Below are 21933 nucleotides of genomic sequence, written 5' to 3' on the forward strand. Positions count from 1 at the left end.
CTTGTTTTCTTTGCATTATTTGAGGCCTGAAAGCTCTGAATCTTTTTCGTTGTTTCAGCCATTTCTCATTTTCTGCACAAAAAAAACTTCTAAATGACAATATTTTTATTTGGATTTGTCCGTAGTTTATAGACAAAAACATCATGGTTTATTTTAATCAAACATAAACCTATAAATAGCAAAATCAGAGAAACTGCTTCAGAAACTGAAGTGGTCTCTTAATTTCTTCCAGAGCTGTATGTCACAAAAACAATTTCATAATTTACATTTAATTTTGCCATTCAGCATTTGGCATGTATTGGACGAATCTGAGGTAAAATTTAATTAAAGTGAAGTTCAATGCGCTGTATGGAATTTTTTTTCATATCAGTTAAAAGGCTTTTGACACATCACCACTGCTTCTCATGTGTTAAACATGTCACTGTTGGTGCTGCATGCCTTCCGTATCGCTAAACCTGATCTAAAGTGGCAGTCAATACAGATTAGGCTGAAAAAACCCTGCAGTATCCCTTTATACTGCCTTCAACATGTGTGTAGTTGAGCAACAAGTGAATCGCAATTGGATTAAGGGGAATTAAGCTTAATGCAGTCTGAACTGCCTGGGCTATTTAAGATGCCTTGAGGTTCTATGTTGACAGATTACAATCCCACTATTTCTGCCTCTCAAGGTGAGAAGAAAAGCCTCGGCATAGCCTCCCTCGCTGACCTCCTCCATACCAGCGTATTGATCCACAGAGGTTTGATTCAAAGGTTGTCAAGGAGAATCACTCGTTGAGCCAAGCTAAAAATACCACACAGTGTTCAGCCATGGAGGCACACAATGCAAGTCCCTTTAGTAATACTTCAAATATTGAGAAATTGGTATTTCATCTTGATTAATTTCCTAAAAGCCAATGGTTTGAAACCTTACGTAGTTTAATCTAATACTATTAAGTCACTATGGACTGCAGACAATGATATCTGTAGTCTTTTCAGTATGATTTTAAAATGAGAAATCTGGCAAATACGCATCTTTATTTTGGTAAAAAATGATGCATTCCATTTACCTCTGATGTCAGATGTCTAAGATGTGAATGACATTGCGATAGTGTTCCAGTTTAAACCAAATACTCATATCAGTTTTTGCTAATGCAAAGCATTTTCAACAACAAAAAAAAACAGTTAACTAGAAATTTTGGAGTTGTAGATGTCCCAGTTTATGCTTGTTGGTATTTTCCAAGTTTAGCCACTCATTATGCAGTATTTTGCCAATCCAAACACCATGTAAAAATATCTAAAGATAGTCAAGTTTGATTGATTTAATGATACTGAATTAACCAAAAGTGCAAATAAATACATAATACTACTGCTTTACTTTGGAGAAAACAGTGGTGAGCCTCTCCTGACTTTCCGAGTGAGATATACTTTTGTAGGGACATTCCAGTTACAAAGTCCTATTTGGAAGTAGGATATATTACGACATTCTGGCGTACAAATGGAAACCAGAATATTTACTCTTTAAATGAAGCTTTAGGCATAACTTCAGTTGTACATGTTCAGTGGTATCAGTTTGCACAGTTTACTACCTCTTCACAATCTGGCTGATTTTCATCTGAAAGATGTACAGGACTCATACACAGCTTTGGAAAAAATTAAGAGACCACTTCAGTTTCTGAATCAGTTGCTATTTAAAGGTATATGTTTGAGTAAAATGAACATAGTTGTTCTATTCTATAAACCACGGACAACATTTCTCCCAAATTCCAAATAATAATATTGTCATTTAGAGCATGTATTTGCATTTTTAACAAAAAGATGCAGAGCTTTCAAACCTCAAATAATGTTCAAAAATCTATATTTGGTGGAATAACCCTGGTTTTTAACCACAGTTTTTTTCATGCATCTTGGCATGCTCTCCTCCACCAGTCTTACACACTGCTTTTGGATAAATTGACACCACTCCTGGTGTAAAAATTCAAGCAGTTCACTTTGGTTTGATGGCTTGTGATCATCCATCTTCCCCTTGATAATATTCCAGAGGTTTTTAATTTGGTAATATCAAAGAAACGTATCATTTTTAAGTGGTTAATAGTACTGTTGACTTATTCTAAGAATTTGTTTGCTTACTAAAAGACTGTCTGTCTATTTTTGTGTACACCACTGATGCAAATGTGATCTACCAGGTCTGTCTGTGCCCTCCGTATGACTAATTTGATGTAATACAGTCAAAATGCAATGTGGCACATTGTGGCTCATTTAGGAATTGAACAGTGCAACACACTGTGCCAGCGCTAGTGCGTCTAAAACAATGGTTTTAAATGTAAGCTAGTTTAATCAAACTTTCCCCATTTGTTGGGTGAATAGAGATAGAAAGAATGATTTGGGCATCATGTCATAATCATATCCAGTTCCTCAAAGCTACTTGGCTGATAGCATATTAAATTTCAATATCCATCCCTAGTGCTAGCCCTAGCCCTGGCTGTGTGTAAATGTGACTTCTAGGAATGCTGCAGAATCTTCTGCACACCATCATCATCATCTGTCAACACCTGAATATTCACCGATGGCTGAAAGCAATGCAGTACCTGTACAGTATTCGATTGGAAAAAAAAAATCTCAATGACTCTTCTCATTCTCTCTCTCTCTTTCTGTCTCACCCCATCCATATTTCTCTCTCCATCCCTCTCTTTTGTGTGTGTGTTTCATTTCAACACCCATTAATCACTTCTATTGCCTTTGTCACCATGGAAACTGGACTAGCCAAGTCTTCCCCCGTTTCCCTAGGCTGCTGCTCTCTCTCTCTCCTTCTCTTTCTCTCTCCCAGTGGGCGGATCTATAGCTCTGACTGACAGTTTGACCATCCTATGAGCTTGCCAGAACTTCCGTTCCTCCAAAACTGAACTCCAGAAGTCTTGCCTGACCCTCCTCTACTGAACAGCATCCCTCTCTCCTTCCCTCCATCTATTGCTTTATTTCTCAGGCTCGCTTCCCTCCATCTCGGCCAGTATCGTACCATAGGTTACATAACAGTATAAGCCAGTATAAGCCTGAGATATAGACTCACCTTGAGCATTCAAAGAACGTAATTATGACACCGCTGAAGAGATCTGACTGGGCGCTAATTAGTCACATGGGTATTGTTGTGGAGGATATCTGCCCAGGGTAGATGGTCAGAGCACTGCACACTGCAGGGGCTCGAACCCAATCAGGTATACAGTTGAGTACATTGGTTGTACATGAATAAATTGAAGCAGCTTATCTTCTGTTTGTTTACATGGCAGATGTGTCGGACTGTCGTGAAACAGGTCATCTTCAGTTACGAGTCACGCTTTTGTCTTAATGAAGACAGCAAACATCTGGTCTTTTTTACAGTTGCATTAATGATGCTTAATGATGCAAAAGTTACCCTATTTTGTAATTGCACACTCCAGGGCTCTGTTCCAACAGGACAATGCTCATCCACATGCTGCTGCTCTCTTAAGAGCTTGCCTCGAAGACACAGATGCTATGCCATGGCCAGTTGCATCACCAGATCTATTGCTGATTAAAAAAGTGTGGGACTGTGCTATTGGACGTGCTATTAACACTCCAACCCTATCCTTAAAAAAAATCTACAGGAATTCTGTCTGAATATTTAAGCTGTATTATCTTAGGATCCCATTAGGAACCTCTACAATTCCAATGCATCGATGTCTTGCTTGTTTATTTTAACCAAAGTTCAATAAAGATGTCCAAGAGTTGTCCACATGAAGTAAGTCTACTGATATTCATTTATTATTAACATATTAATTTAATTTGGTCTAATCCACAAATGGTAGAGTGGTAGCACCACTTGGAGCCCACAGAAATTAAATCTTTTTTTTTTTTATTAAATACAAACCAAACTTAGAGGTGGTTTGAAATGTGAATACAATCGTATTTGTTTATATGTTTTTCAATCTGAATGCTCTGACCACTAAAATCAGTTTGTTTCCTGACTGATTTTTAATAGTCTGAACAGAAACCACAAAACAGATGAAATCTAATGTTGGCATTTCAGATCTAAACCACAATTGGAGGTGGTTTGAAATGTGAATACAATCATATTTGTTTAGATGCTTTTCAATTAATATACTCTGGCCACTGAAATCCAGACTGTATCCAGACTGATTTTTGATAGTCTGAACAGAAACTATGTGAAATCTATTTTTTGCAATTTGGATCTAAACCCTAATTGGAGGTGGTTTGGAATGTGAATTTAATCATATTTGTTCAGATGTATTTCAATCTGAATTCTCTGACCACTAAAATCAGATTGTATCCTGACTGATTTTAAAAAGTCTAAATGGATCTCAAACCACATAAAATCTAATTTTTGCAATTTTGATTCAAACCACATTTGGAGGTGGTTTAAATATGCAATTACAATCATATTTGTTTAGATGCTTTTCAATCTAAATGCTCTAGCCACTGAAATCAGATTGTATCCTGATCGATTTTTCATAGTCTGAACAGAAACCACATGAAATCTAATTCTGGCAAATCAGATCCAAATCACACTTGGAGATGGTTTGAAATGTGATTTTCAATCTGAATGCTCTGAACATTCAAATCAGATTGTAGCCTGACAGATTTTCAAAAGTCTGAACAGAAACCACAAAAAAGATTAGATCTAATTTTGGCCATTCAGATCCAAAACACACTTGGAGGTGGTTTGAAATGTGAATACAATCATATTTGTTTAGATGCTTTTCAATCTGAATGCTCTGAGCACTGAAATCAGATTGTATCCTGATCGATTTTTGATAGTCTGAACAGAAACCACATGAAATCTAATTCTGGCAAATCAGATCCAAGCCACTTGGAGGTGGTTTAAAAAAATGTAAATACAATTATATTTGTTTAGATGCTTTTCAATCTGAATGCTCTGACCACTGAAATCAGATTATATCCTGACTAATTTTCAAACCACATGAAATCTAAATTTGGCAAATCGGATCCAAACCACATTTGGAGGTGGTTTAAACTGAGATTAAAATCAGATTTGTACAGATGTGTATCCGTCTAGACACTTTGGCATATCTAGAGTGTCTCCAAATTATTTTTTCATAGTCTGAACAGCTTCAGAAACAGAGGACACAAAATCATCATCATCATTATCATCATCGATGCTGATACCAGTCCTGGTCATCACACTGCATCGCATCAGTATGGACTCAATCCTTCCCATCACTTCATTGCGAGTGTAAATCTCAAATTCAGAGCACGGCAGCAGCTGGAGACGAATGTGAGCGGAATGGGAATGGAATAGGAGGAGTGTAGTGTGGACTGGTTGGGATGTAAATATGGTAAATATGTGTGTATACGATACGTATACGGCATAAGGCAGTTAGACGACCTGCGGCACTCCAGGAGCTGGGGGGGTGGGGGTCGAGCAGCATCGCTCGACCTTCTGCAGAGAGCTTCATGAAGCGTGTAGATGTGAGTGGATGCAGGCACGTTACCTCCACAGAGCTTATGCCACAGCCACAGCTGCAACCACAAAACACACTCACACACCATCCGCCTCAGGGCTGCTGCTTTCCCAGCTCGCCCGACTGCAACATGGCTTCTGCATGAAGCTCAGATACTTCCTATCTACCAACCCTGTAGATTTAGGAAGTTTTTTTGCAGACAGAACTGCTGAGATCTACAGCTAATGTACGTCACGCAGTGTATTTACAGTACATATACCCAAATCCTGAACTGCCAGTGCCAAGGTAGGGACATGTGCGTACAGTATTTGAGTGTGTGTGTGTGTGTGTGTGTGTGTGTTGGTGTTGATGCATGTCAGAAGCAATGAAGCTCACACTGTGAACATCAGCCATGTCAGATACCACAGCTTTTCATATGCTGCAGATCTGCAGAGCTGCAGAGCTTGTTTTCAGAAGGAGCCATTCAGAAGATTGTACGTCTTGTGCTCACCAAAGCTGCCACAGCTGGGTTAGCAGGTTTGTTTAGACAGCCAGATCAATTTTTACCATATATAGATTGTATCCAGATTTAAAATAATAATTTATTTCTAATTGTTTACCATTTTTTCCAAATATGGAAGGCCAAATACCCAACCAACTCATCAGGACTATCCCTACTAGTTGATCACTAGTAATGCCCACAACATTAGGAGAGTACCTCTTCTCGAATTGCTGCCAGCTCAGAGGAAAGCACTGTGTCCCAGCTCTAAAAACTCAAGCTAACAGATGCCTGTGCTGACCAACATCACAATAGGAGTGATGTGGGGAGAGAGCGCCATCTACCCACCCCGAAAGAGCAAGCCCAATTGTGCTCTCTCGGACTCCGGCTGCTGATGCAGCATGACCGGGAATTTGAACTGGCAATCGACAGAGCATATTGGCAAGACCACTCAGAGCTAACAGATTGATTTTTGATAGTCTGGACCACTAGAAAAGATATGAAAACCACATTTCTGCTCAAACTTATTTTACGTTGCTCAAAACATCAGATTTTTGGCATATCCAGATTGATTACTGACAGTGTGGATCGAAACCACATAAAAACCTTTGGTGACACTTTACTTGGATGGTCTATTTGATGATGCTCAACTGACATTCAACTAACATCCAACTTCATGTCTATTAAATGCATTTAAACTGAAAGGTAAAGGTAAATGATTCTCTATTGAATCTAACCCAACATCCAACACTAACCCACTAACCCACACTCTAATCTTAAAATTTCAGCATTGGGTTTAGAGTTAGATTTAAAGTTTAGGTTAGGGTTAGGTGTAGGGTTAGATTTTAGGGTTGATTAATGGTTAAGGTTAGGGTTAGGTGTAGGGTTAGATTTTAGGGTTGATTAATGGTTAAGGTTGGGGTTAGGGGTAGGGTTAGATTTTAGGGTTGATTAACGGTTAAGTTTAGGGTTAAGTGTAGGGTTAGATTTTAGGGTTGATTAACGGTTAAGTGTAGGGTTAGATTTTAGGGTTGATTAACGGTTAAGTTTAGGGTTAAGTGTAGGGTTAGATTTTAGGGTTGATTAATGGTTAAGGTTGGGGTTAGGTGTAGGGTTATGTTCTATTTTTAATCATTTATATTCAACATATGGTTAAGTTGCATTTCATAGACATTCAGTCGAATGTTAGTTGAATGTCAGTTGAGAATCAACAATGGCATCAAATGGACCATCCAAGTAAAGTGTTATCAGACCTTTTCTTTTTTGAAATCAGATCCAACTCACATTTATTGGTCGTTTAAAATGCAACTGCAATCAGATATGTACAGATATACAGATATGTCTCAGTCTGGACACTCAAATCACTCAAATCAAATTTTAATGTGTGCCAGAAGCATAAAAGTACAAGAACTGCACCAAAGATTAGGTACTGACACTACAACATCACATATACAGCCATTGATACATTGATACATGACTACTGGACATAAAAAAATATTCTGATCAGATCTGATCACTTGCAAATAACAGTACGGCTAGTCATCTCAACAGATGGCACTTGGTGTGCTCATTAAATCTGCCACAGCTGGAATAGCTGGAACAACAATTTGAGACTGCCAGTCAATATCCAATTTTTGGCTCATCTAAATTGTATCTAGCTATAATCAGATTTGTACAGATGCGTCTCAGTCTGGATGCTCAAATCATTTTTCAAACTGTCTTTTGCATCATTGATAACATGACAAACAATGACAATCTGATCACTTAAAAAAAAATAACAGTGCAGACACTCAGTCACCTCAGCAAATTCCACAGCTGGAATCGCTAGAATAGCTTATGGTTATGTTGAGAAAACAAGCCAAAATCCAATATTTGGCATTTCTAGATTGTGTCCAGATTGATTTACTTATTTATTTTTAATGAAATCACATTAGGAAGTGGTTTTAAATGTGATTACGCTTGGATTTGTACAGATTGTACAGTCTGAACGATCCAGCCAAATAAATCAGATTTTATTTTGTCTTTTGCGTCACTCGCAATGCGACAAACAACAACCTCATCAAATCCAAAGTGACGGAAGTGCAGTGGTCCAAGAAGAGCGCCTAAGCTTAGAAAATCTTATATATAATAACAGATCTTTTTGGATTTGGGAAACAAATACATATATCACAATATGGTGGATCCTTTCAAGCCAAATGAATGTATACATTATCCAATATACAGCTGCATGAGTATATAAAAAAAAAAAACAGCAGTGGTGTAATACTCATAATACTCAGCAATTGTATATGTTTACACTTTTTCTTTTTGTTACAGCAGTCTAGCATTAAAAAACACACTCCAAACCACACACACACACACACTCACACACACACACACAGTCACACACACACCCACTCCGAAGCCCAGAGTGTGGCACAGAGCAGCCAACAGATGTTTCCCATCTGCAGCAGGCTTCAGGGCGGCTGATTTAAAGTCCCGCTGGCCGCTCTGACGACTATAACACCCTGACACTTAGCCTTTTCATTGACTCGCTGGTTGAACTGATTGAAGATAATCAATCAAGTTATGAAGCCATAACCCACCAGAGCCGTGGCTGCAGCTGCAGAGAGCGTCCATAAATCTGGATACGAGGCGTGCAGCGTGCGTACCTCATGCTGGGGTGTATTTTCGGAGTGGCTCTGTTTACAAATATGCGTGTGTGTATATGTGTGTGTGTATCAGAGCTGTGTATTGGAAAGATATGAAGACTTGGCGATATGATGTATGTGATGTATTACAATACAATACAGGGGTTATGAATCCACATCTTTTCATGTAATGTAAACTAATCATTTAAAATCGATATTGTGTTTTCGAGAAAATGATACAGTATTGCAAAAATAAATATTGCGATACTTTGATTAATCAATTTTTTTTTTCACCCCTAATGTGTGTGTGTGTGTGTGTGTGTTTTTGTGTGTGTGTGTGTGTGTACTCACAGTGGATTTGGTCTCCTTGATCTCCCTCTCCTTGTTCTGCCTCCTGGCTGGAGAGAGCGAGCCGGGGCTCTGTGGGGACAGACAAGACGCATCATCAAAACTGCCCTCCGTATCGAAGCTCTCCTCCGTCTCCATCTCTTAGCTCTTCCCTTCTTCCTTCTTTACTTCCTTCTCTCTCTCTCTCTCTCGTTCTCTGCTCTCCTGCCACACTGCTCAGCTCCCGAGCGCAATCTGCCTGCCTGCCTCCGTTGCTGTGGTGAGCAGCCAGCGCGCAGTGTGTGCTGTGCGTATGTGCATGTGTATGTGTCTATGTGTGTGTGTGTGTGGGGGGGGGGGGGGGGGGGGGTGTTGGGGGGCGTGCCAGCGAGCGTTTTTAGAGGGGGTGGGTGGTAAGGTTGTGGTGGTGGTAGTGGGAATGCATCAAGTGATGGAGGGAGGCAGGGAGGCAGAGAGACATTGAGTGAGTGAGAGAAAGAGAGAGAGAGAGAGAGAGAGAGAGTGGAGGTGTGACAACCATAAACCTACAGTTTAGGATGCTGAGTACACACTTGACTAGAGGCTGGAAAAAGAGGAGAGACAGAGAGAGAGAGAGAAAGACAGAGAGAAAAAAAAAGAAACAAGGGAGAAAGACAAAGAGAGGAAGAGGGAGAGAATGTCTAAGTGGTGAATGAGTGTGTGGAGTTGTTTACAATGATGAGCGTAGATGTATGGAGAGAGAGAGAGGGAGAAAAAAGAGAGTCAGAGAGAGAGAGAGGGAGAGAGACAGAGAGAGAGAAAGAAAGAGATTGGTGTTTACAATTCTGGGAATATTCACATAATAGGAGGGGGGAGCAGAGAGATACTGAGTGAGCATTAAGAGATACAGAAAGAGAGGAGAGAGAAAGAGTGATAGAGATAGAGAGAGAAAGACAGGTAGAGAGAGAGAGAGAGAGAGAGAGAGAGAGAACTGAAGTGAGGAACAATGTGTAAGTGAAACAGTGAGTGGTATTGTTTACAATGCTGAGTATAGATGAATAGGAAAGAAAAAGAGTGAGAGACAAAGAAAGAGAGGATAGAGAGAAAGAGAGAGAGACAAAGGAGAGAGAAAAAATAGTGAGAGAGACAAAGAGAAAAAGAGGGAGAGAGTGTCTTAGTGGTGAATGAGTGCGTGGAGTTGTTTACAATGATGAGTGTAGATGTATAGAGAGAGAGAAGGAGAAAAAAAGAGAGTCATAGAAAGAGAAAGAGAGAGAGAGAGAGAGAGAGAGAGAGAGAGAGAGAGAGAGAGAGAGGGAGAGAGACAGAGAGAGAGAGGGAGATTGGTGTTGTTTACAATTCTGGGTATATTCACATAATAGGAGGGGGGGCAGAGAGATACTGAGTGAGCATTAAGAGATAAAGAAAGAGAGGAGAGAGAAAGAGTGATAGAGATAGAGAGAGAAAGACAGAGAGAGAGAGGGAGAGAGTGAAAGAACCGAAATGAGGAACAATGTGTAAGTGAACCAGTGAGTGGTATTTTTTACAATGCTGAGTATAGATGAATAGGAAAGAAATAGAGTGAGAGATAAAGAAAGAGAGGATAGCGAGAGAAAGAGAGAGAGACAAAGGAGAGAGAAAAAAAGGGAGAGATAGACAAAGAGAGGGAGAGTGTCTAAGTGGTGAATGAGTGCGTGGAGTTGTTTACAATGATGAGTGTAGATGTATGGAGAGAGAGAAGGACAAAAAAGAGGGAATCAGAGAGAGAGAGAGAGAGAGAGGGAGAGAGCGAGAAAAAAGAGAGAGATTGACTGGTGTTGTTTAAAATTCTGGTATATTCACATAATAGGAGGGGGGGTCAGAGAGAAACTGAGAGAGCATTAAGAGATAAAGAAAGAGAGGAGAGACAAAGAGTGATAGAGATAGAGAGAGAAAGACAGGGAGAGAGTGAACCAATGAGGGGTATTGTTTACAATGCTGAGTATAGATGAATAGGAAAGAAATAGAGTGAGAGATAAAGAAAGAGAGGATAGAGAGAAATGAGAGAGAGAGAGAGAAAGAGAGAGAAACAAGAGGGAGAGAGAGACAAAGAGAGGGAGAGGGAGAAGGTAATGAGTAAGGGAGAAAAGTGGTAAATGAGTGTGTGGAGTTCTTTACAATGATGAGTGTAGATGAGAGAGTGAGGGAGAAAAAAGAGGGAATCAGAGAGAGGGAGAGAGAGAGAGAGAGAGAGAGAGAGAGAGAGAGAGAGACAGAATAGGGGAGAGAGACTGAGAGAGCGAGTAAGTGACTGGAGGTGTGACAGCACCCTAAGACAAAAAAGAGCGTGAGAGAAAGAAAGAGCATGTTTGAGGGAGAGAGGGAGAGAGAAAAAAAGAAAAGAGGGAGAAAGACAGAGAGGTAGAGGAAGAGAGTGTCTAAGTGGTGAATGAGTTTGTGTAGTTGTTTTGAGTAGTGTAGATGTAAAAAAAAGAGAGAATCAGAGAGAAAGAGAGAAAGCAAAGAATAGGGAAGAGAGACTGAGTGAGCGAGTAAGTGACTGGAGATGTGACAGCGCTCTAAGACAAAAAAAGAGTGTGAGAGAAAGAAAGAGAACGAGAGAGAGAGAGAGTGAGGGACCGAGCAAGAAAAAAAGAGAGAGATGGACTGCTTTTGTTGAGTATATAGACATAATAGGAAATGGGGGAAGAAAGACACAGAGTAGTGAGACAGTAAGAGATAAAGAAAAAAGAGAGGAGAAAGAAAGAGAGAGGGGGAGAGAGAATGGAAGTGAGGAAGAATGGGAGACTGTGCAAGTTAATGAGTGAGTGATATGGATTACAATGCTGGGTGTAGATGAATAGGAGAGGGAGTGAGTGATAAAGAGAAAATAGAGAGAGATGACATGAGATGAATGAATGAGTGGAGGTGTGACAGCCTCCTAAACTATACATTTATTACTGTGATTACACACTGAAAAAAGAGCAGAGAGAAAAAGGATGCATGAATGAGTGAGTGGTGTTGTATATGATATTAAAGACATAGAAAAGGAAAGAGAGAGAGAGAGAGAGAGAGAGAGAGAAAGAGAGAGAGATAAGTGAATTAGGTTGAGTATATAAGTAAATTAATGATATATTCATAAATGAAACGATTCAGCTGCAGCTGTACTGTACATCTGAGCCGTTGTCTATGTGACCAATCAAAGCTCTATACTCATGGCTGCAGTCCAAACAAATAAACTTGAAGAAGGGCAAACACACCAAGCAACACATTGTCTAAAAACATGCATTTATATAAATCTTATATATATATAATAAGGTTCATGCAGATAATGCTCTATTATCTGAACACAGTTCTGTTTTGCAACTTGTTCTGCACGCTAAAACTTTTCTGAAAAAAGGGAAACATTTCACTTTTCAGTGCTGATTCTGCATCTCTCAGCTTATCCAGAAATGCATGTGTCACCGTGCACACATGCTTGAGGAGACAGTGTCACAAGGGTTTGGTAGCATAAGGGGGGGAGTGTTAATTCCCACTCTACACAGACAACGGAAGCACGAGTCCCATTCACACCAGCGGGAAGCACTGGCCATTTGATTAAACTTGATCCTTTCCCTTCCATTCTGAGATTGCTGTGAACTGTGGCCATTTTTCAGGTTGCTATGGTGCTGCGACTATTTTGAGCCGAAACAAGCATTTTCTAATGAGGTGACTGCAGGAAAACAGTTTGTTTGGGATCTGTTCAGCTTGCTGCCAGGACCCGCTGTGCTGAGTACTGCTGTTTCCTCGAGAGTCAGGGTGGATGAGGTGGATGGTGCAAAACTTCCTGTCCATCCTGCTGTCCTGAAAATGCATGTACCTTCCACACTTTATACACAGTCATAAGAGAATATTTACACTTAACTCCTCCCTGTTTCTACACTGACTGTCAATTTGTTCCACTGATCATATAGGACACTTTGTAGTTCTATAATTAAAGACTGTAGTCCTGTATGTATCTGTTTCTATGCATACTTATATATGCAGAGGTTTGACATTGAAACAGAAACACCTGATTTTAGAGCACAATAATTTATTGTCCCGACGAACAGTTCTGGTGGAAACAGGAGAGTTGAGGTGCACATTATATTCTGCTGTGATTTGTGCAGTAGTGGTTTTATGTGTTTTGGATACAATTCGGGTTAGTACCCGAACATCCCTTTCAGACAGCTTCCTCTTGCGTCCACAGTTAATCCTGTTGGATGTGGTTCGTCCTTCTTGGTGGTATGCTGACATTACCCTGGATACCGTGGCTCTTGATGCATCACAAAGACTTGCTGTCTTGGTCACAGATGCGCCAGCAAGACGTGCACAAACAGTTTGTCCTCTTTTGAACTCTGGTATTTCACCCATAATGTTGAGAGCATTGTGTGCAATATTTTGAGCAAAAGTGTGCTCTTACCCTGCTAATTGAACCTTCACACTCTGCTCTTACTGGTGCAATAATGTGCAATTAATGAAGATTGTCCACCAGGCTGGTCCAATTTAGCCATAAAACCTCCCAAACTAAAATGACAGGTGTTTCAGTTTCAGTTCCAACCCCTGTATATATATATTATCCTCCTTTCACTCAGTTCTTCAACAGTCAGGACCCGCCAGGACCACTACAGAGCAGCTAAATATATACATAACATACTGTCGCTGTAACATATATCTTTATATTACATATTTATATTTATATCTTTATATATTTAGTTTACTACCAAACATGAACACACATACTTTCCCTTACACTGTGACAAAATGTCTTGATTAACAGACAAATACACACATAAAAATCACCTAAAAAAACCCTTTTTTTTACATTGACTTCCACTAAAAGTTTAGAATGTTTTTTCGCTCTCCTGTTAAATTGCTGTTTTGGAGATTCTTGTTTTTCATTGGATATATCTATGTTATATAAAATACAGCTCGGGAACAAATTAGGGGCCACTTCAGTTCCTGAATCAGTTTCTCTGATTTTGCTATTTATAGGTTTATGTTTGAGTAAAATGAATATTGTTGTTTTATTCAATAAACTACAGACAACATTTCTCCCAAATTCCAAATTAAAATATTGTCATTTAGAGCATTTATTTGAAGAAAATGAGAAATGGCTGAAATAACTAAAAAAATGCAGAGATTTCAGACCTCAAATAATGCAAAGAAAACAAGTTCATATTCATAAAGTTCTAAGAGTTCGGAAATCCATGTTTTGTGGAATAACCCTGGTTTTTAACCACAGTTTTCTTGGCATCTTGGCATGTTCTCCTCCACCAGTCTTACATACTGCTTTTGGATAACTTTATTCCACACCTGGTGTAAAAAGTCAAGCAGTTCAGTTTGGTTTGATGGCGTGTGATCATCCATCTTCCTCTTGATTATATTCTAGAGGTTTTCAATTTGGTAAAAACAAGGAAAAAAATATGTATTAAGTGGGCTCTTAATTTCTTTCCAGAGCTGTATATATATGGCAAAAACGATACATTCATGGATTGCTTGTATCTTGTCATTTTAGATTTGTTAGTGTTTGCAAATTCATGAGTCCCTGTAAATAACCTGCTTGCGCAACTTCACAGCAAGAAAGAGCAGGTCAGTTGCTGGTCCTCTGTTGAGAAGTGTTGGACACGTCCAGTTATCATTGAAGTAGCAATCTGCCAAAGTCAGAGCACATCTGGCTCTTAAAGGAAACAGCAAGTGAGGCGCTGAATGGTTTATTGCTGTGAGTGTGTGTGTGCGTGCGTATGTATTTGTGTGTGTGTGTGTGTTAGAGAGAGAGAGAAAGTGGGGAGGCGGGGATTGCCATGTGATAAGCCTTCAGAGGCTAATTGGGATTGGAGACGAGATACAGCATCAGATGAGCGTGAACCACATGACCAGCGAAGAGAGTCTTTCTTCGTAGGTGTGTGCCTGTGTGTGTGTTTGTTAGTGTGAGAAGAGATGCGAGAGTGAGCGAGTGCAAGAGAAAGAGAGAGAGAGAGAGAGAGAGAGAGAGTGAGAGAGAGAGACATTCACCTGCTTGTGAAGCTGCGAGATGCTGCTTCAAGGTATCTGTATTTGTAGCGCGAAAGAGGAGTGTGTATCTGTCTGTGCTTATGTGTTCCTGTGTGTGTGTGTGTGTGTGTGTGTGTGAAGCCCTGAAATGGTGGAGAGTGAGGGCAGGTGCTATATTTACACATGAACCAATTGTGTGTGTGTGTGTGTGTGTGTGTGTGTGTGTGTGTATGTGTTCACAGCGTTCTAGCTTCCATCCATGATGCTTATCTTCCAGCAAAACAAGCCCAGCGCATCCCCCCACCCCCTCCTAATGACCATGTGTACAAAATGTACCACACACAACGCACACACAGACACCACACACACACACATAGAAGTCCAAATTCAGCACGTAAACACATATAACAGCAAAAGCCAGCACACTGTACTAAATCACATTGTCTATGTACAGTATGTACAAATAGCAAAAGGCAGTACACACACACACACACACACACACACACCTTACTCTCACCTTTCTCCAGAACATAGCGGCACTGGCCCAGCACCTACCGCTCTGTTCCGTCCCGTCCTATCCTGTCCCGCTGTGCCCTGACGTTCCCCTATCCGCGCCCCAGCCTTCCGTCCTCCTCTCCAGTCCCGCACCTCTTGCCCCACTACGATCCACCCTTCCCCGGCCTGGCCCTGGCTCAGCCCCTGACCGTGCTCCGGCGTCCGCAAGCAGGCTGCCCATATGGCCTGCTCTCCTCCTGGCTGTGCCTGTCTGCTCGCTGGCATGCCCGTGTCTTTGTCCAACCACTCGGTGGGTCACGTGGCCTGCCAAGGATCTTACTTGGCCCAGCTTCAGCTCCTGCTTTACCTGTTACCGTCAACAGACCTACGCAAGTGACTCCTGTGCCAACAGCCCAGACTAGAACTTTAACCCTGTAATCCCTAAGGAGCCATGGATCCAGACATGCAGCACCTTCCATACTATTCTCATAACCATTACCAAACAGTTTACAATGGACAATGAGTTATAGATATTCATATTCTATACATCCAATTATTCAGTGCAGGTGTTAAAAGGTGTTTTTTTTCCCATTTTTCTCCCCAATTTTACACAGCCAATTACCCAACCCACTCAATAGGACTCCCCCTATCACTAGTGATGCCCCAACACCAGGAGAGTAAAGACTAGCACATGCCTCCTCTGACTCCTGTGAAGATAGCCACCGTCTCTTTTCGAACTGCTGCTGATGCAGCATTGCTGAATAGCATCACAGCAGGCTTTAAGGAAAGCGCAGTGACTCGGTTCCGATACACCAGCTCACAGATGCCCTGTGCTGCAGACATCACCCTTTACTGATGGGAAGAGAGCTCCATCTACACACCCGGAGGGAGCGAGGTCAAACCTCACGTTCATAGTGGCAGTTTCTTAGGCCGCTAGATCACTCGGCGGCCCAGTTTATCAGGTTTGAATGTGGGGTTAATCAAGCCTGAACTGATCTAGTTTTGAATCCTGCAACTTTATTCTGACAATAGTCTGTCCACACCCACCTGTAGCTCAACACAAATCTGCACACATCCAATTGTACCCCAATGTAAGCCAAACAAGATTTTATTAAATTCAAGTGTAGATCAGCACAATACTGTCTAAACCCAATTATAGCCCGATTAAATCATATTAAATGCAACTATTAGATAATATTAGTTAAAAACTCAAATATATTCCAGTAAATTTCCATCAAACCCAACTATAGCCCAACAAAGTTCTGTTTAAACTGAACTATTCTGTCAATTACAACTATAGCCCAACAACTTTCTGTGCATACTCAATGTAGACTAATTCCATCCAAACTGAACTAAAAACAAAAAATAAATACATTTCTGCCCAAAAACCTTTTTCCAAACTTAATGTAGACCAACACTAATTCTGTTCAAATTCAACATAGCCCAACAAAATACTGTCAAATCCAAATAGAGCTCAACCAAATCCTGTCAAATCAAACTATAATGCAAACTAATTATTTCAAACACAACAGAGACCAACAAAATCCAGTCAAATCCAAATAGATCCCAACAAAATCTTGTCAAATCAAACTATAACCCAAACTAATTATTTAAAACCGAATGTAGACCAACAAAATTCTATCAAATCCAAACAGAGCCCAACAAAATCCAGTCAAATCAAACTATAACCCAAACTAATTATTTAAAAACCAAATGTAGCCCAATAAAATGCAGTCAAATCAAACTATAACCAAAACTAATTATTTCAAACTCAACATAGACCAACAAAATCAAGGCATACCTAAGGTGTCCAACTAACAAGAAAACTTGTGAGAAATGATCAATTCCTAAAGCCCAGAGACTTTTAAATACACATTTCTGCAGTTGGACACATTTCTGCAATTCTGGCCTTCCTTACGGGCAGACCCCAGGTGGTGAAATTTTCCACCCACATTGACTTTGAGTATGTGTTCCCCAGGGACGTGTGCTTAGCCCTCTCCTGTACTCCCTGTTTACACATGACTGTGTAGCCAAACACAAATCCAGCATCATCTTCATGACTGCTACATGAATGCTTAATGACTACTTCATGACTGCTGATGATCATCCATAGCCTCATTTTAGATGGACGCCAGGCAAATATGGCAGCAATGAAGACACACAAGCAGAATTATCATAGGCAGAAAAACTCCCAGTTTTACTGGACATCCATCAGTCACAGTGGCAGCAAAAAAAAACCACACAAAATCAGGTCGGACAGTAGTCACCCAGCACACGGTCTGTTTACCATACTGCCATCTGGCAGGCGGAGCTGCAGCATCCAGTCCAGAACAAACAGACAAAAAAAAAACAGTATATACCAAAAAGCACTGAACACGTCTAAAGCTGTGAATTCATTCCCAATATACTGACTCTGGCTTTATTATTATATTATTGTACTGTAAATATAACATAAATGTCATCAAGCACAGTTAACGTTTTTAAATTCTAAATTCATTTTAGAGGATGAGAATGATTGTGACTGGCAGTGTCTGGCTAGAAACATTTAGCAACCTAACAAAATCCATGCAAACTCAACTATAATGCAGAAAGGTCTGTCAAAATTTAACTGTAACCCAATGTGACAGAACAAAAAATTAGTTTCCAGTCCTGTTCTGTCCCTTCTCAGTGCATACACCTACACAGCTATTTTTCCCCAGTTAATGCTAATTCTTCTTTAAACAGTTAGAAATTTTGCTAGCTTGGGACATTTCACACATTTTACAGTTTAAATGTATGCTACTGGGACACACATTTCTGTTTTAATAACTGCCGGTACAGTCATTCATATTCATACACTCACCTGTACTCTCTTCCTGTTCTGGCAAAGGGCCCTATCATTGTTTTAGCTGCCCTTATATAGCGCCTGAGCAAAATTGGGGTATGCCATTTTGGGCCATACTATTTTTGAGGGGGTTCTTTAGGGTTTTGAAAGGTTTTAATTATTCTTTCCTTTTCTTATTTTCATCTTTATTTTATTGCATTGTGGCCTATAGTATGCATAATGATTATTTTGAGAATTTTGTTTTCCATTGTATTTATTTGATTTATTGTTTGTTTTGTTTATAATTTTATCCCCCTGCAGTGAAAATATGTTGGTTTTGGCTGGGTTGAGTAGACCAGTGGTGGACTATTTAAGGCCTCATTTCATGTTTGTAGAAGGAGGATATAGGATGGTTAAGGTTGAGCATGGCATGGCATGGCATGGCATGGCATGGCATGGCATGGCATGGCATGGCATGGCATGGCATGGCATGGCATGGCATGGCATGGCATGGCATGGCATGGCATGGCATGGCATGGCATGGCGTAAATTGTTTTTGTTTATTTTTCACCAATAAAATCACTTGCACTGGTTGTGCTACTGCAGTTGCCATAATTTTTTCCCTACAGCCCACAACCTTTTTTTTTGGCACAACTACCCTCACCTACAAGTAAGGTGTGACACTCAAAAAATTCAATTATAGTCTAATAAATCTGTCCACAATCAACAATATTTTAAGATACAGTTTAATCAAATGTATTAAGGACTAAATGTAACTGCTGGTGTGTAGTACTAAGTGATCAGAAATTGATATTTAATCTCAATGGATTTTAAAATAGCATGCTGGTTTGTGAACTTTACTAAAAAATAAATGTATGGAAGCCCAATGAGTTTTGTGCAGAAGCTGACATTTTAACACCAGTATGGATGTGATTAAATTGTCATGTCTTCATGTTGTGTAATACTATGACAGGACATGACATGACATCACCTTACTGGTTTTTGAATAAAGGATAAGGCTACCCTCTGGGAGCTTAAGGGACTCCTGTGTTGGCCAGGCTTAAAGTAGCTGCGGAACATAGACTTACACAGCAATCTTCTTAAAGCCTCAGCAGGACAGTACCTGGCCGTTCATGCTGGATTTCCTCTGCAACACGTCTGACTTCTCCAGCTGCTGGACAGCAACTCCAATAGACTGGCGTCCGTTCACTGGAAGAACAAGAAAGAACAAGGTCTTGCGCTAAGAGATTGGATGTGATGCACAGAAATGTAAATATAAAGAGTGAACTAAGTAATATTTATTGTTGATGGACAAGAATCTTGTTTGCATTTTAGAGATGCCAGACAGGACAAGCAGTGGCCCACCAATCGAGGGCTGATTTGTCTGTACCATCCCGATGACCTCCGTCATCGATATGGGAGTCCAAACACACTAGACAGTTCTGAGAGAGCAGTGCAATTGAGTCCTGGAATTAATTCTAAATTCAGCATTTCAGAACTATTATCCTCAGGCTCACTTATTTCAGTGTACTCTGAATAAGTTATTACTGAACAACAACTGCCTTAACACTTACACTTCTGTAGGTTTTCTAAACCTTCCCTCCCTCTGTTTCTTTCTCTCAACAACTCTTCCTGAGTTGCCACAGTGTCAGTTCAGTGTGTGGAAAGAGTATACACGTGAACCATTGTCAGTGACGCCTCAGGCTGTGCAGAGAAGCTCTCAACGGGCACCACATAACAAACCCTGCCTCTGGTAGGGGAATAGCAATGAGATGGTGATGCTCGGGAGCAGGAATCAGATCACATTTCCTTACATTATAGTGCAAACTACTGTAAAGTGCCTGCACATCCAGTGGATACCTCAAATGTGGATACAGTGGAGGAAGGAGTGGACTACTGTTCAGGGATAGTTTGGGGAAAAATCGCTGTCTAAATGAACCCAAATCGAATCTGTCCTCCATGACTTTTTGAAAAGTTTTGAATTCATACAACGAGAATGGCTTTTTAAAAAATGTTGGCGGGATTAAAAAAGTTACATTTTAATGTAGGTTTGATCACCAAGCACTAAGCAGTTGGTGGACATTGAAGTGTTTAAAAACTCCAGCAGAATCTGTCCTCCAAAACCTTTTGAAAAGTTACGTATTCATACACCGAGAATGGCTATTAAAATTTTTGACGGGATTAAAAAAGTTTATTTTAATGTTGGTTTTAAACACCAGCACAATGCTATTGGTGGACACTGAAGTGTTTAAAAACTCCAGCAGCACTGCTGTGTCTGATAAAGTCATACCAGCCCAACACACACTACCAAAACACAGCCACCATGTCAGTGTCACTGCAGTTTAAGGTGAAATAGGGTGAAAGGAGGATAATAAAGTATGCAGGTGTTATAATGGTGTTGAGGCTTGATACTCTATATAGATTATTTTTATTTATTTCTTGGCCATCACCAGTGGCACCTGCGACCCTAGGATGGTGCGGACGAGCACATGCCTCCTCCGACACATGTAAAGTCATTCACCCCTTTTTTCGAGCTGCTGCCGATGTATCATTGCCTGAGCGGCTAGCGCGCTCGGAGGAAAGCGCAGCGAATCGGTTCTGATACATCCACTCACAGACGCCAAGTGCCGCCCAGCACCACCTTTGAGCGTGATGGGGAGAGAGCGCTATCTACCCACCCGGAGGGAGCAAGGGCAATTTGCTCCCTCGGGGCGCTGGCAGCTGATGAACGGGACTAAGCTACATGAACGGGATTCGAACCAGCAACCTCTCACTCATAGTGGCAGCACATTAGACCACTGGACGATTTGGTTAAATTAAAAGTTGAAAATTTGTCTTTTTAAAAGGGTTGGATCTAAATGCCTTTTTAGTCACTTCTACATTACATATTTTACCTTTTGCTTTCACCCAAAACGGAACATAGATTCAATAACCCACCCTTGTTTTTTTTTTGTCTTTTTAACAACATAGTCCTGGGGTTAAAAGGACTGTATCTATCTTCACAAATGTCACTAGACCCTATATGCTTCTCCAGGCAAAGATATATGGGCCTTAATTAATTGAGCCATCAATGGGACAATTGGTGTCATCCGGTGTCCTCTAGTGCACTGAGGTATCAAACCTTAAGCCCAGACATGTTTAGTATAAAGTGTTGAGTGTAGTGGATAACACCATTTTCTAGAGTAGTAATAATTGGGTAAGTATGAGCAGGTCTGGTGTAATCTTTGAAGTAAACTTGATTGGTAGATTTTTTGTTTTTTGTTTTTTTATTGCCAACAAGCTTCTTGATTAGTTTTTTTTTGTTTTCATGGAAAATGCCTCATCTTGAAATTTCCAAAAATTACAAAATTTACTAACAAAGTGATTTATTTATAATGTCCTGCAGAATATCCAGAGAATAACCAGAGCACAAACGTCCCTAGACTCTAGCATCTGCTGGTAGAGATATACATGGTCTTTCCACTGATGTGGCCTTGCCATCTTCACTGACAGGAAGAAGCCATCAATGGGACATCAATCCAGTCCTTTGGTGTCCTCTACTGCACTGTGGCATCAAACCCTTAAGCCCAGACACGTTTGATGGGATATTAGTCTGGCCAGGAAAGGGCTAAGTAAGAACCAGGGGTCAAATCTTGTTATAGGAGCCAGAGGTTACCTGAGTTCTTGTGCGGGCGAGCTGTCTTTGGTCCAGAGGCTGGTAAACATGGCCGTTCCCACGTTGTCTCTGAAATACATTTTACAGATTTTACGACGGACCACACTCAAATCTAAAGCTGTTCAGTATCAAGGAATTTATAT

The 21933-nt window shown here is 40.4% G+C and overlaps 1 protein-coding gene across 3 annotated transcripts in view; it reads right to left on the bottom strand.

The window, feature by feature from the left end:
* Window positions 1–21933, bottom strand: part of gas7a (growth arrest-specific 7a) — a 125407-nt gene that overhangs the window by 47706 nt on the left and 55768 nt on the right. Inside the window, exons 3-5 of one of the 3 annotated variants that reach the window (XM_049467746.1) lie at window positions 21791–21859; window positions 19259–19344; window positions 8892–8960 (exon numbers count right to left, since the gene is read on the bottom strand). In XM_049467746.1, coding sequence (XP_049323703.1) covers window positions 8892–8960; window positions 19259–19344; window positions 21791–21859 — 224 coding nt within the window. Of the gene's footprint in view, window positions 1–8891; window positions 9193–15354; window positions 15525–19258; window positions 19345–21790; window positions 21860–21933 lie in introns of those variants that run through there. The other 2 variants (XM_049467748.1, XM_049467747.1) reach the window with 2 other exon arrangements.

This window comes from Astyanax mexicanus, chromosome 19 (assembly GCF_023375975.1).
Source record: "Astyanax mexicanus isolate ESR-SI-001 chromosome 19, AstMex3_surface, whole genome shotgun sequence".
Lineage (NCBI taxonomy): Eukaryota > Metazoa > Chordata > Actinopteri > Characiformes > Acestrorhamphidae > Astyanax > Astyanax mexicanus.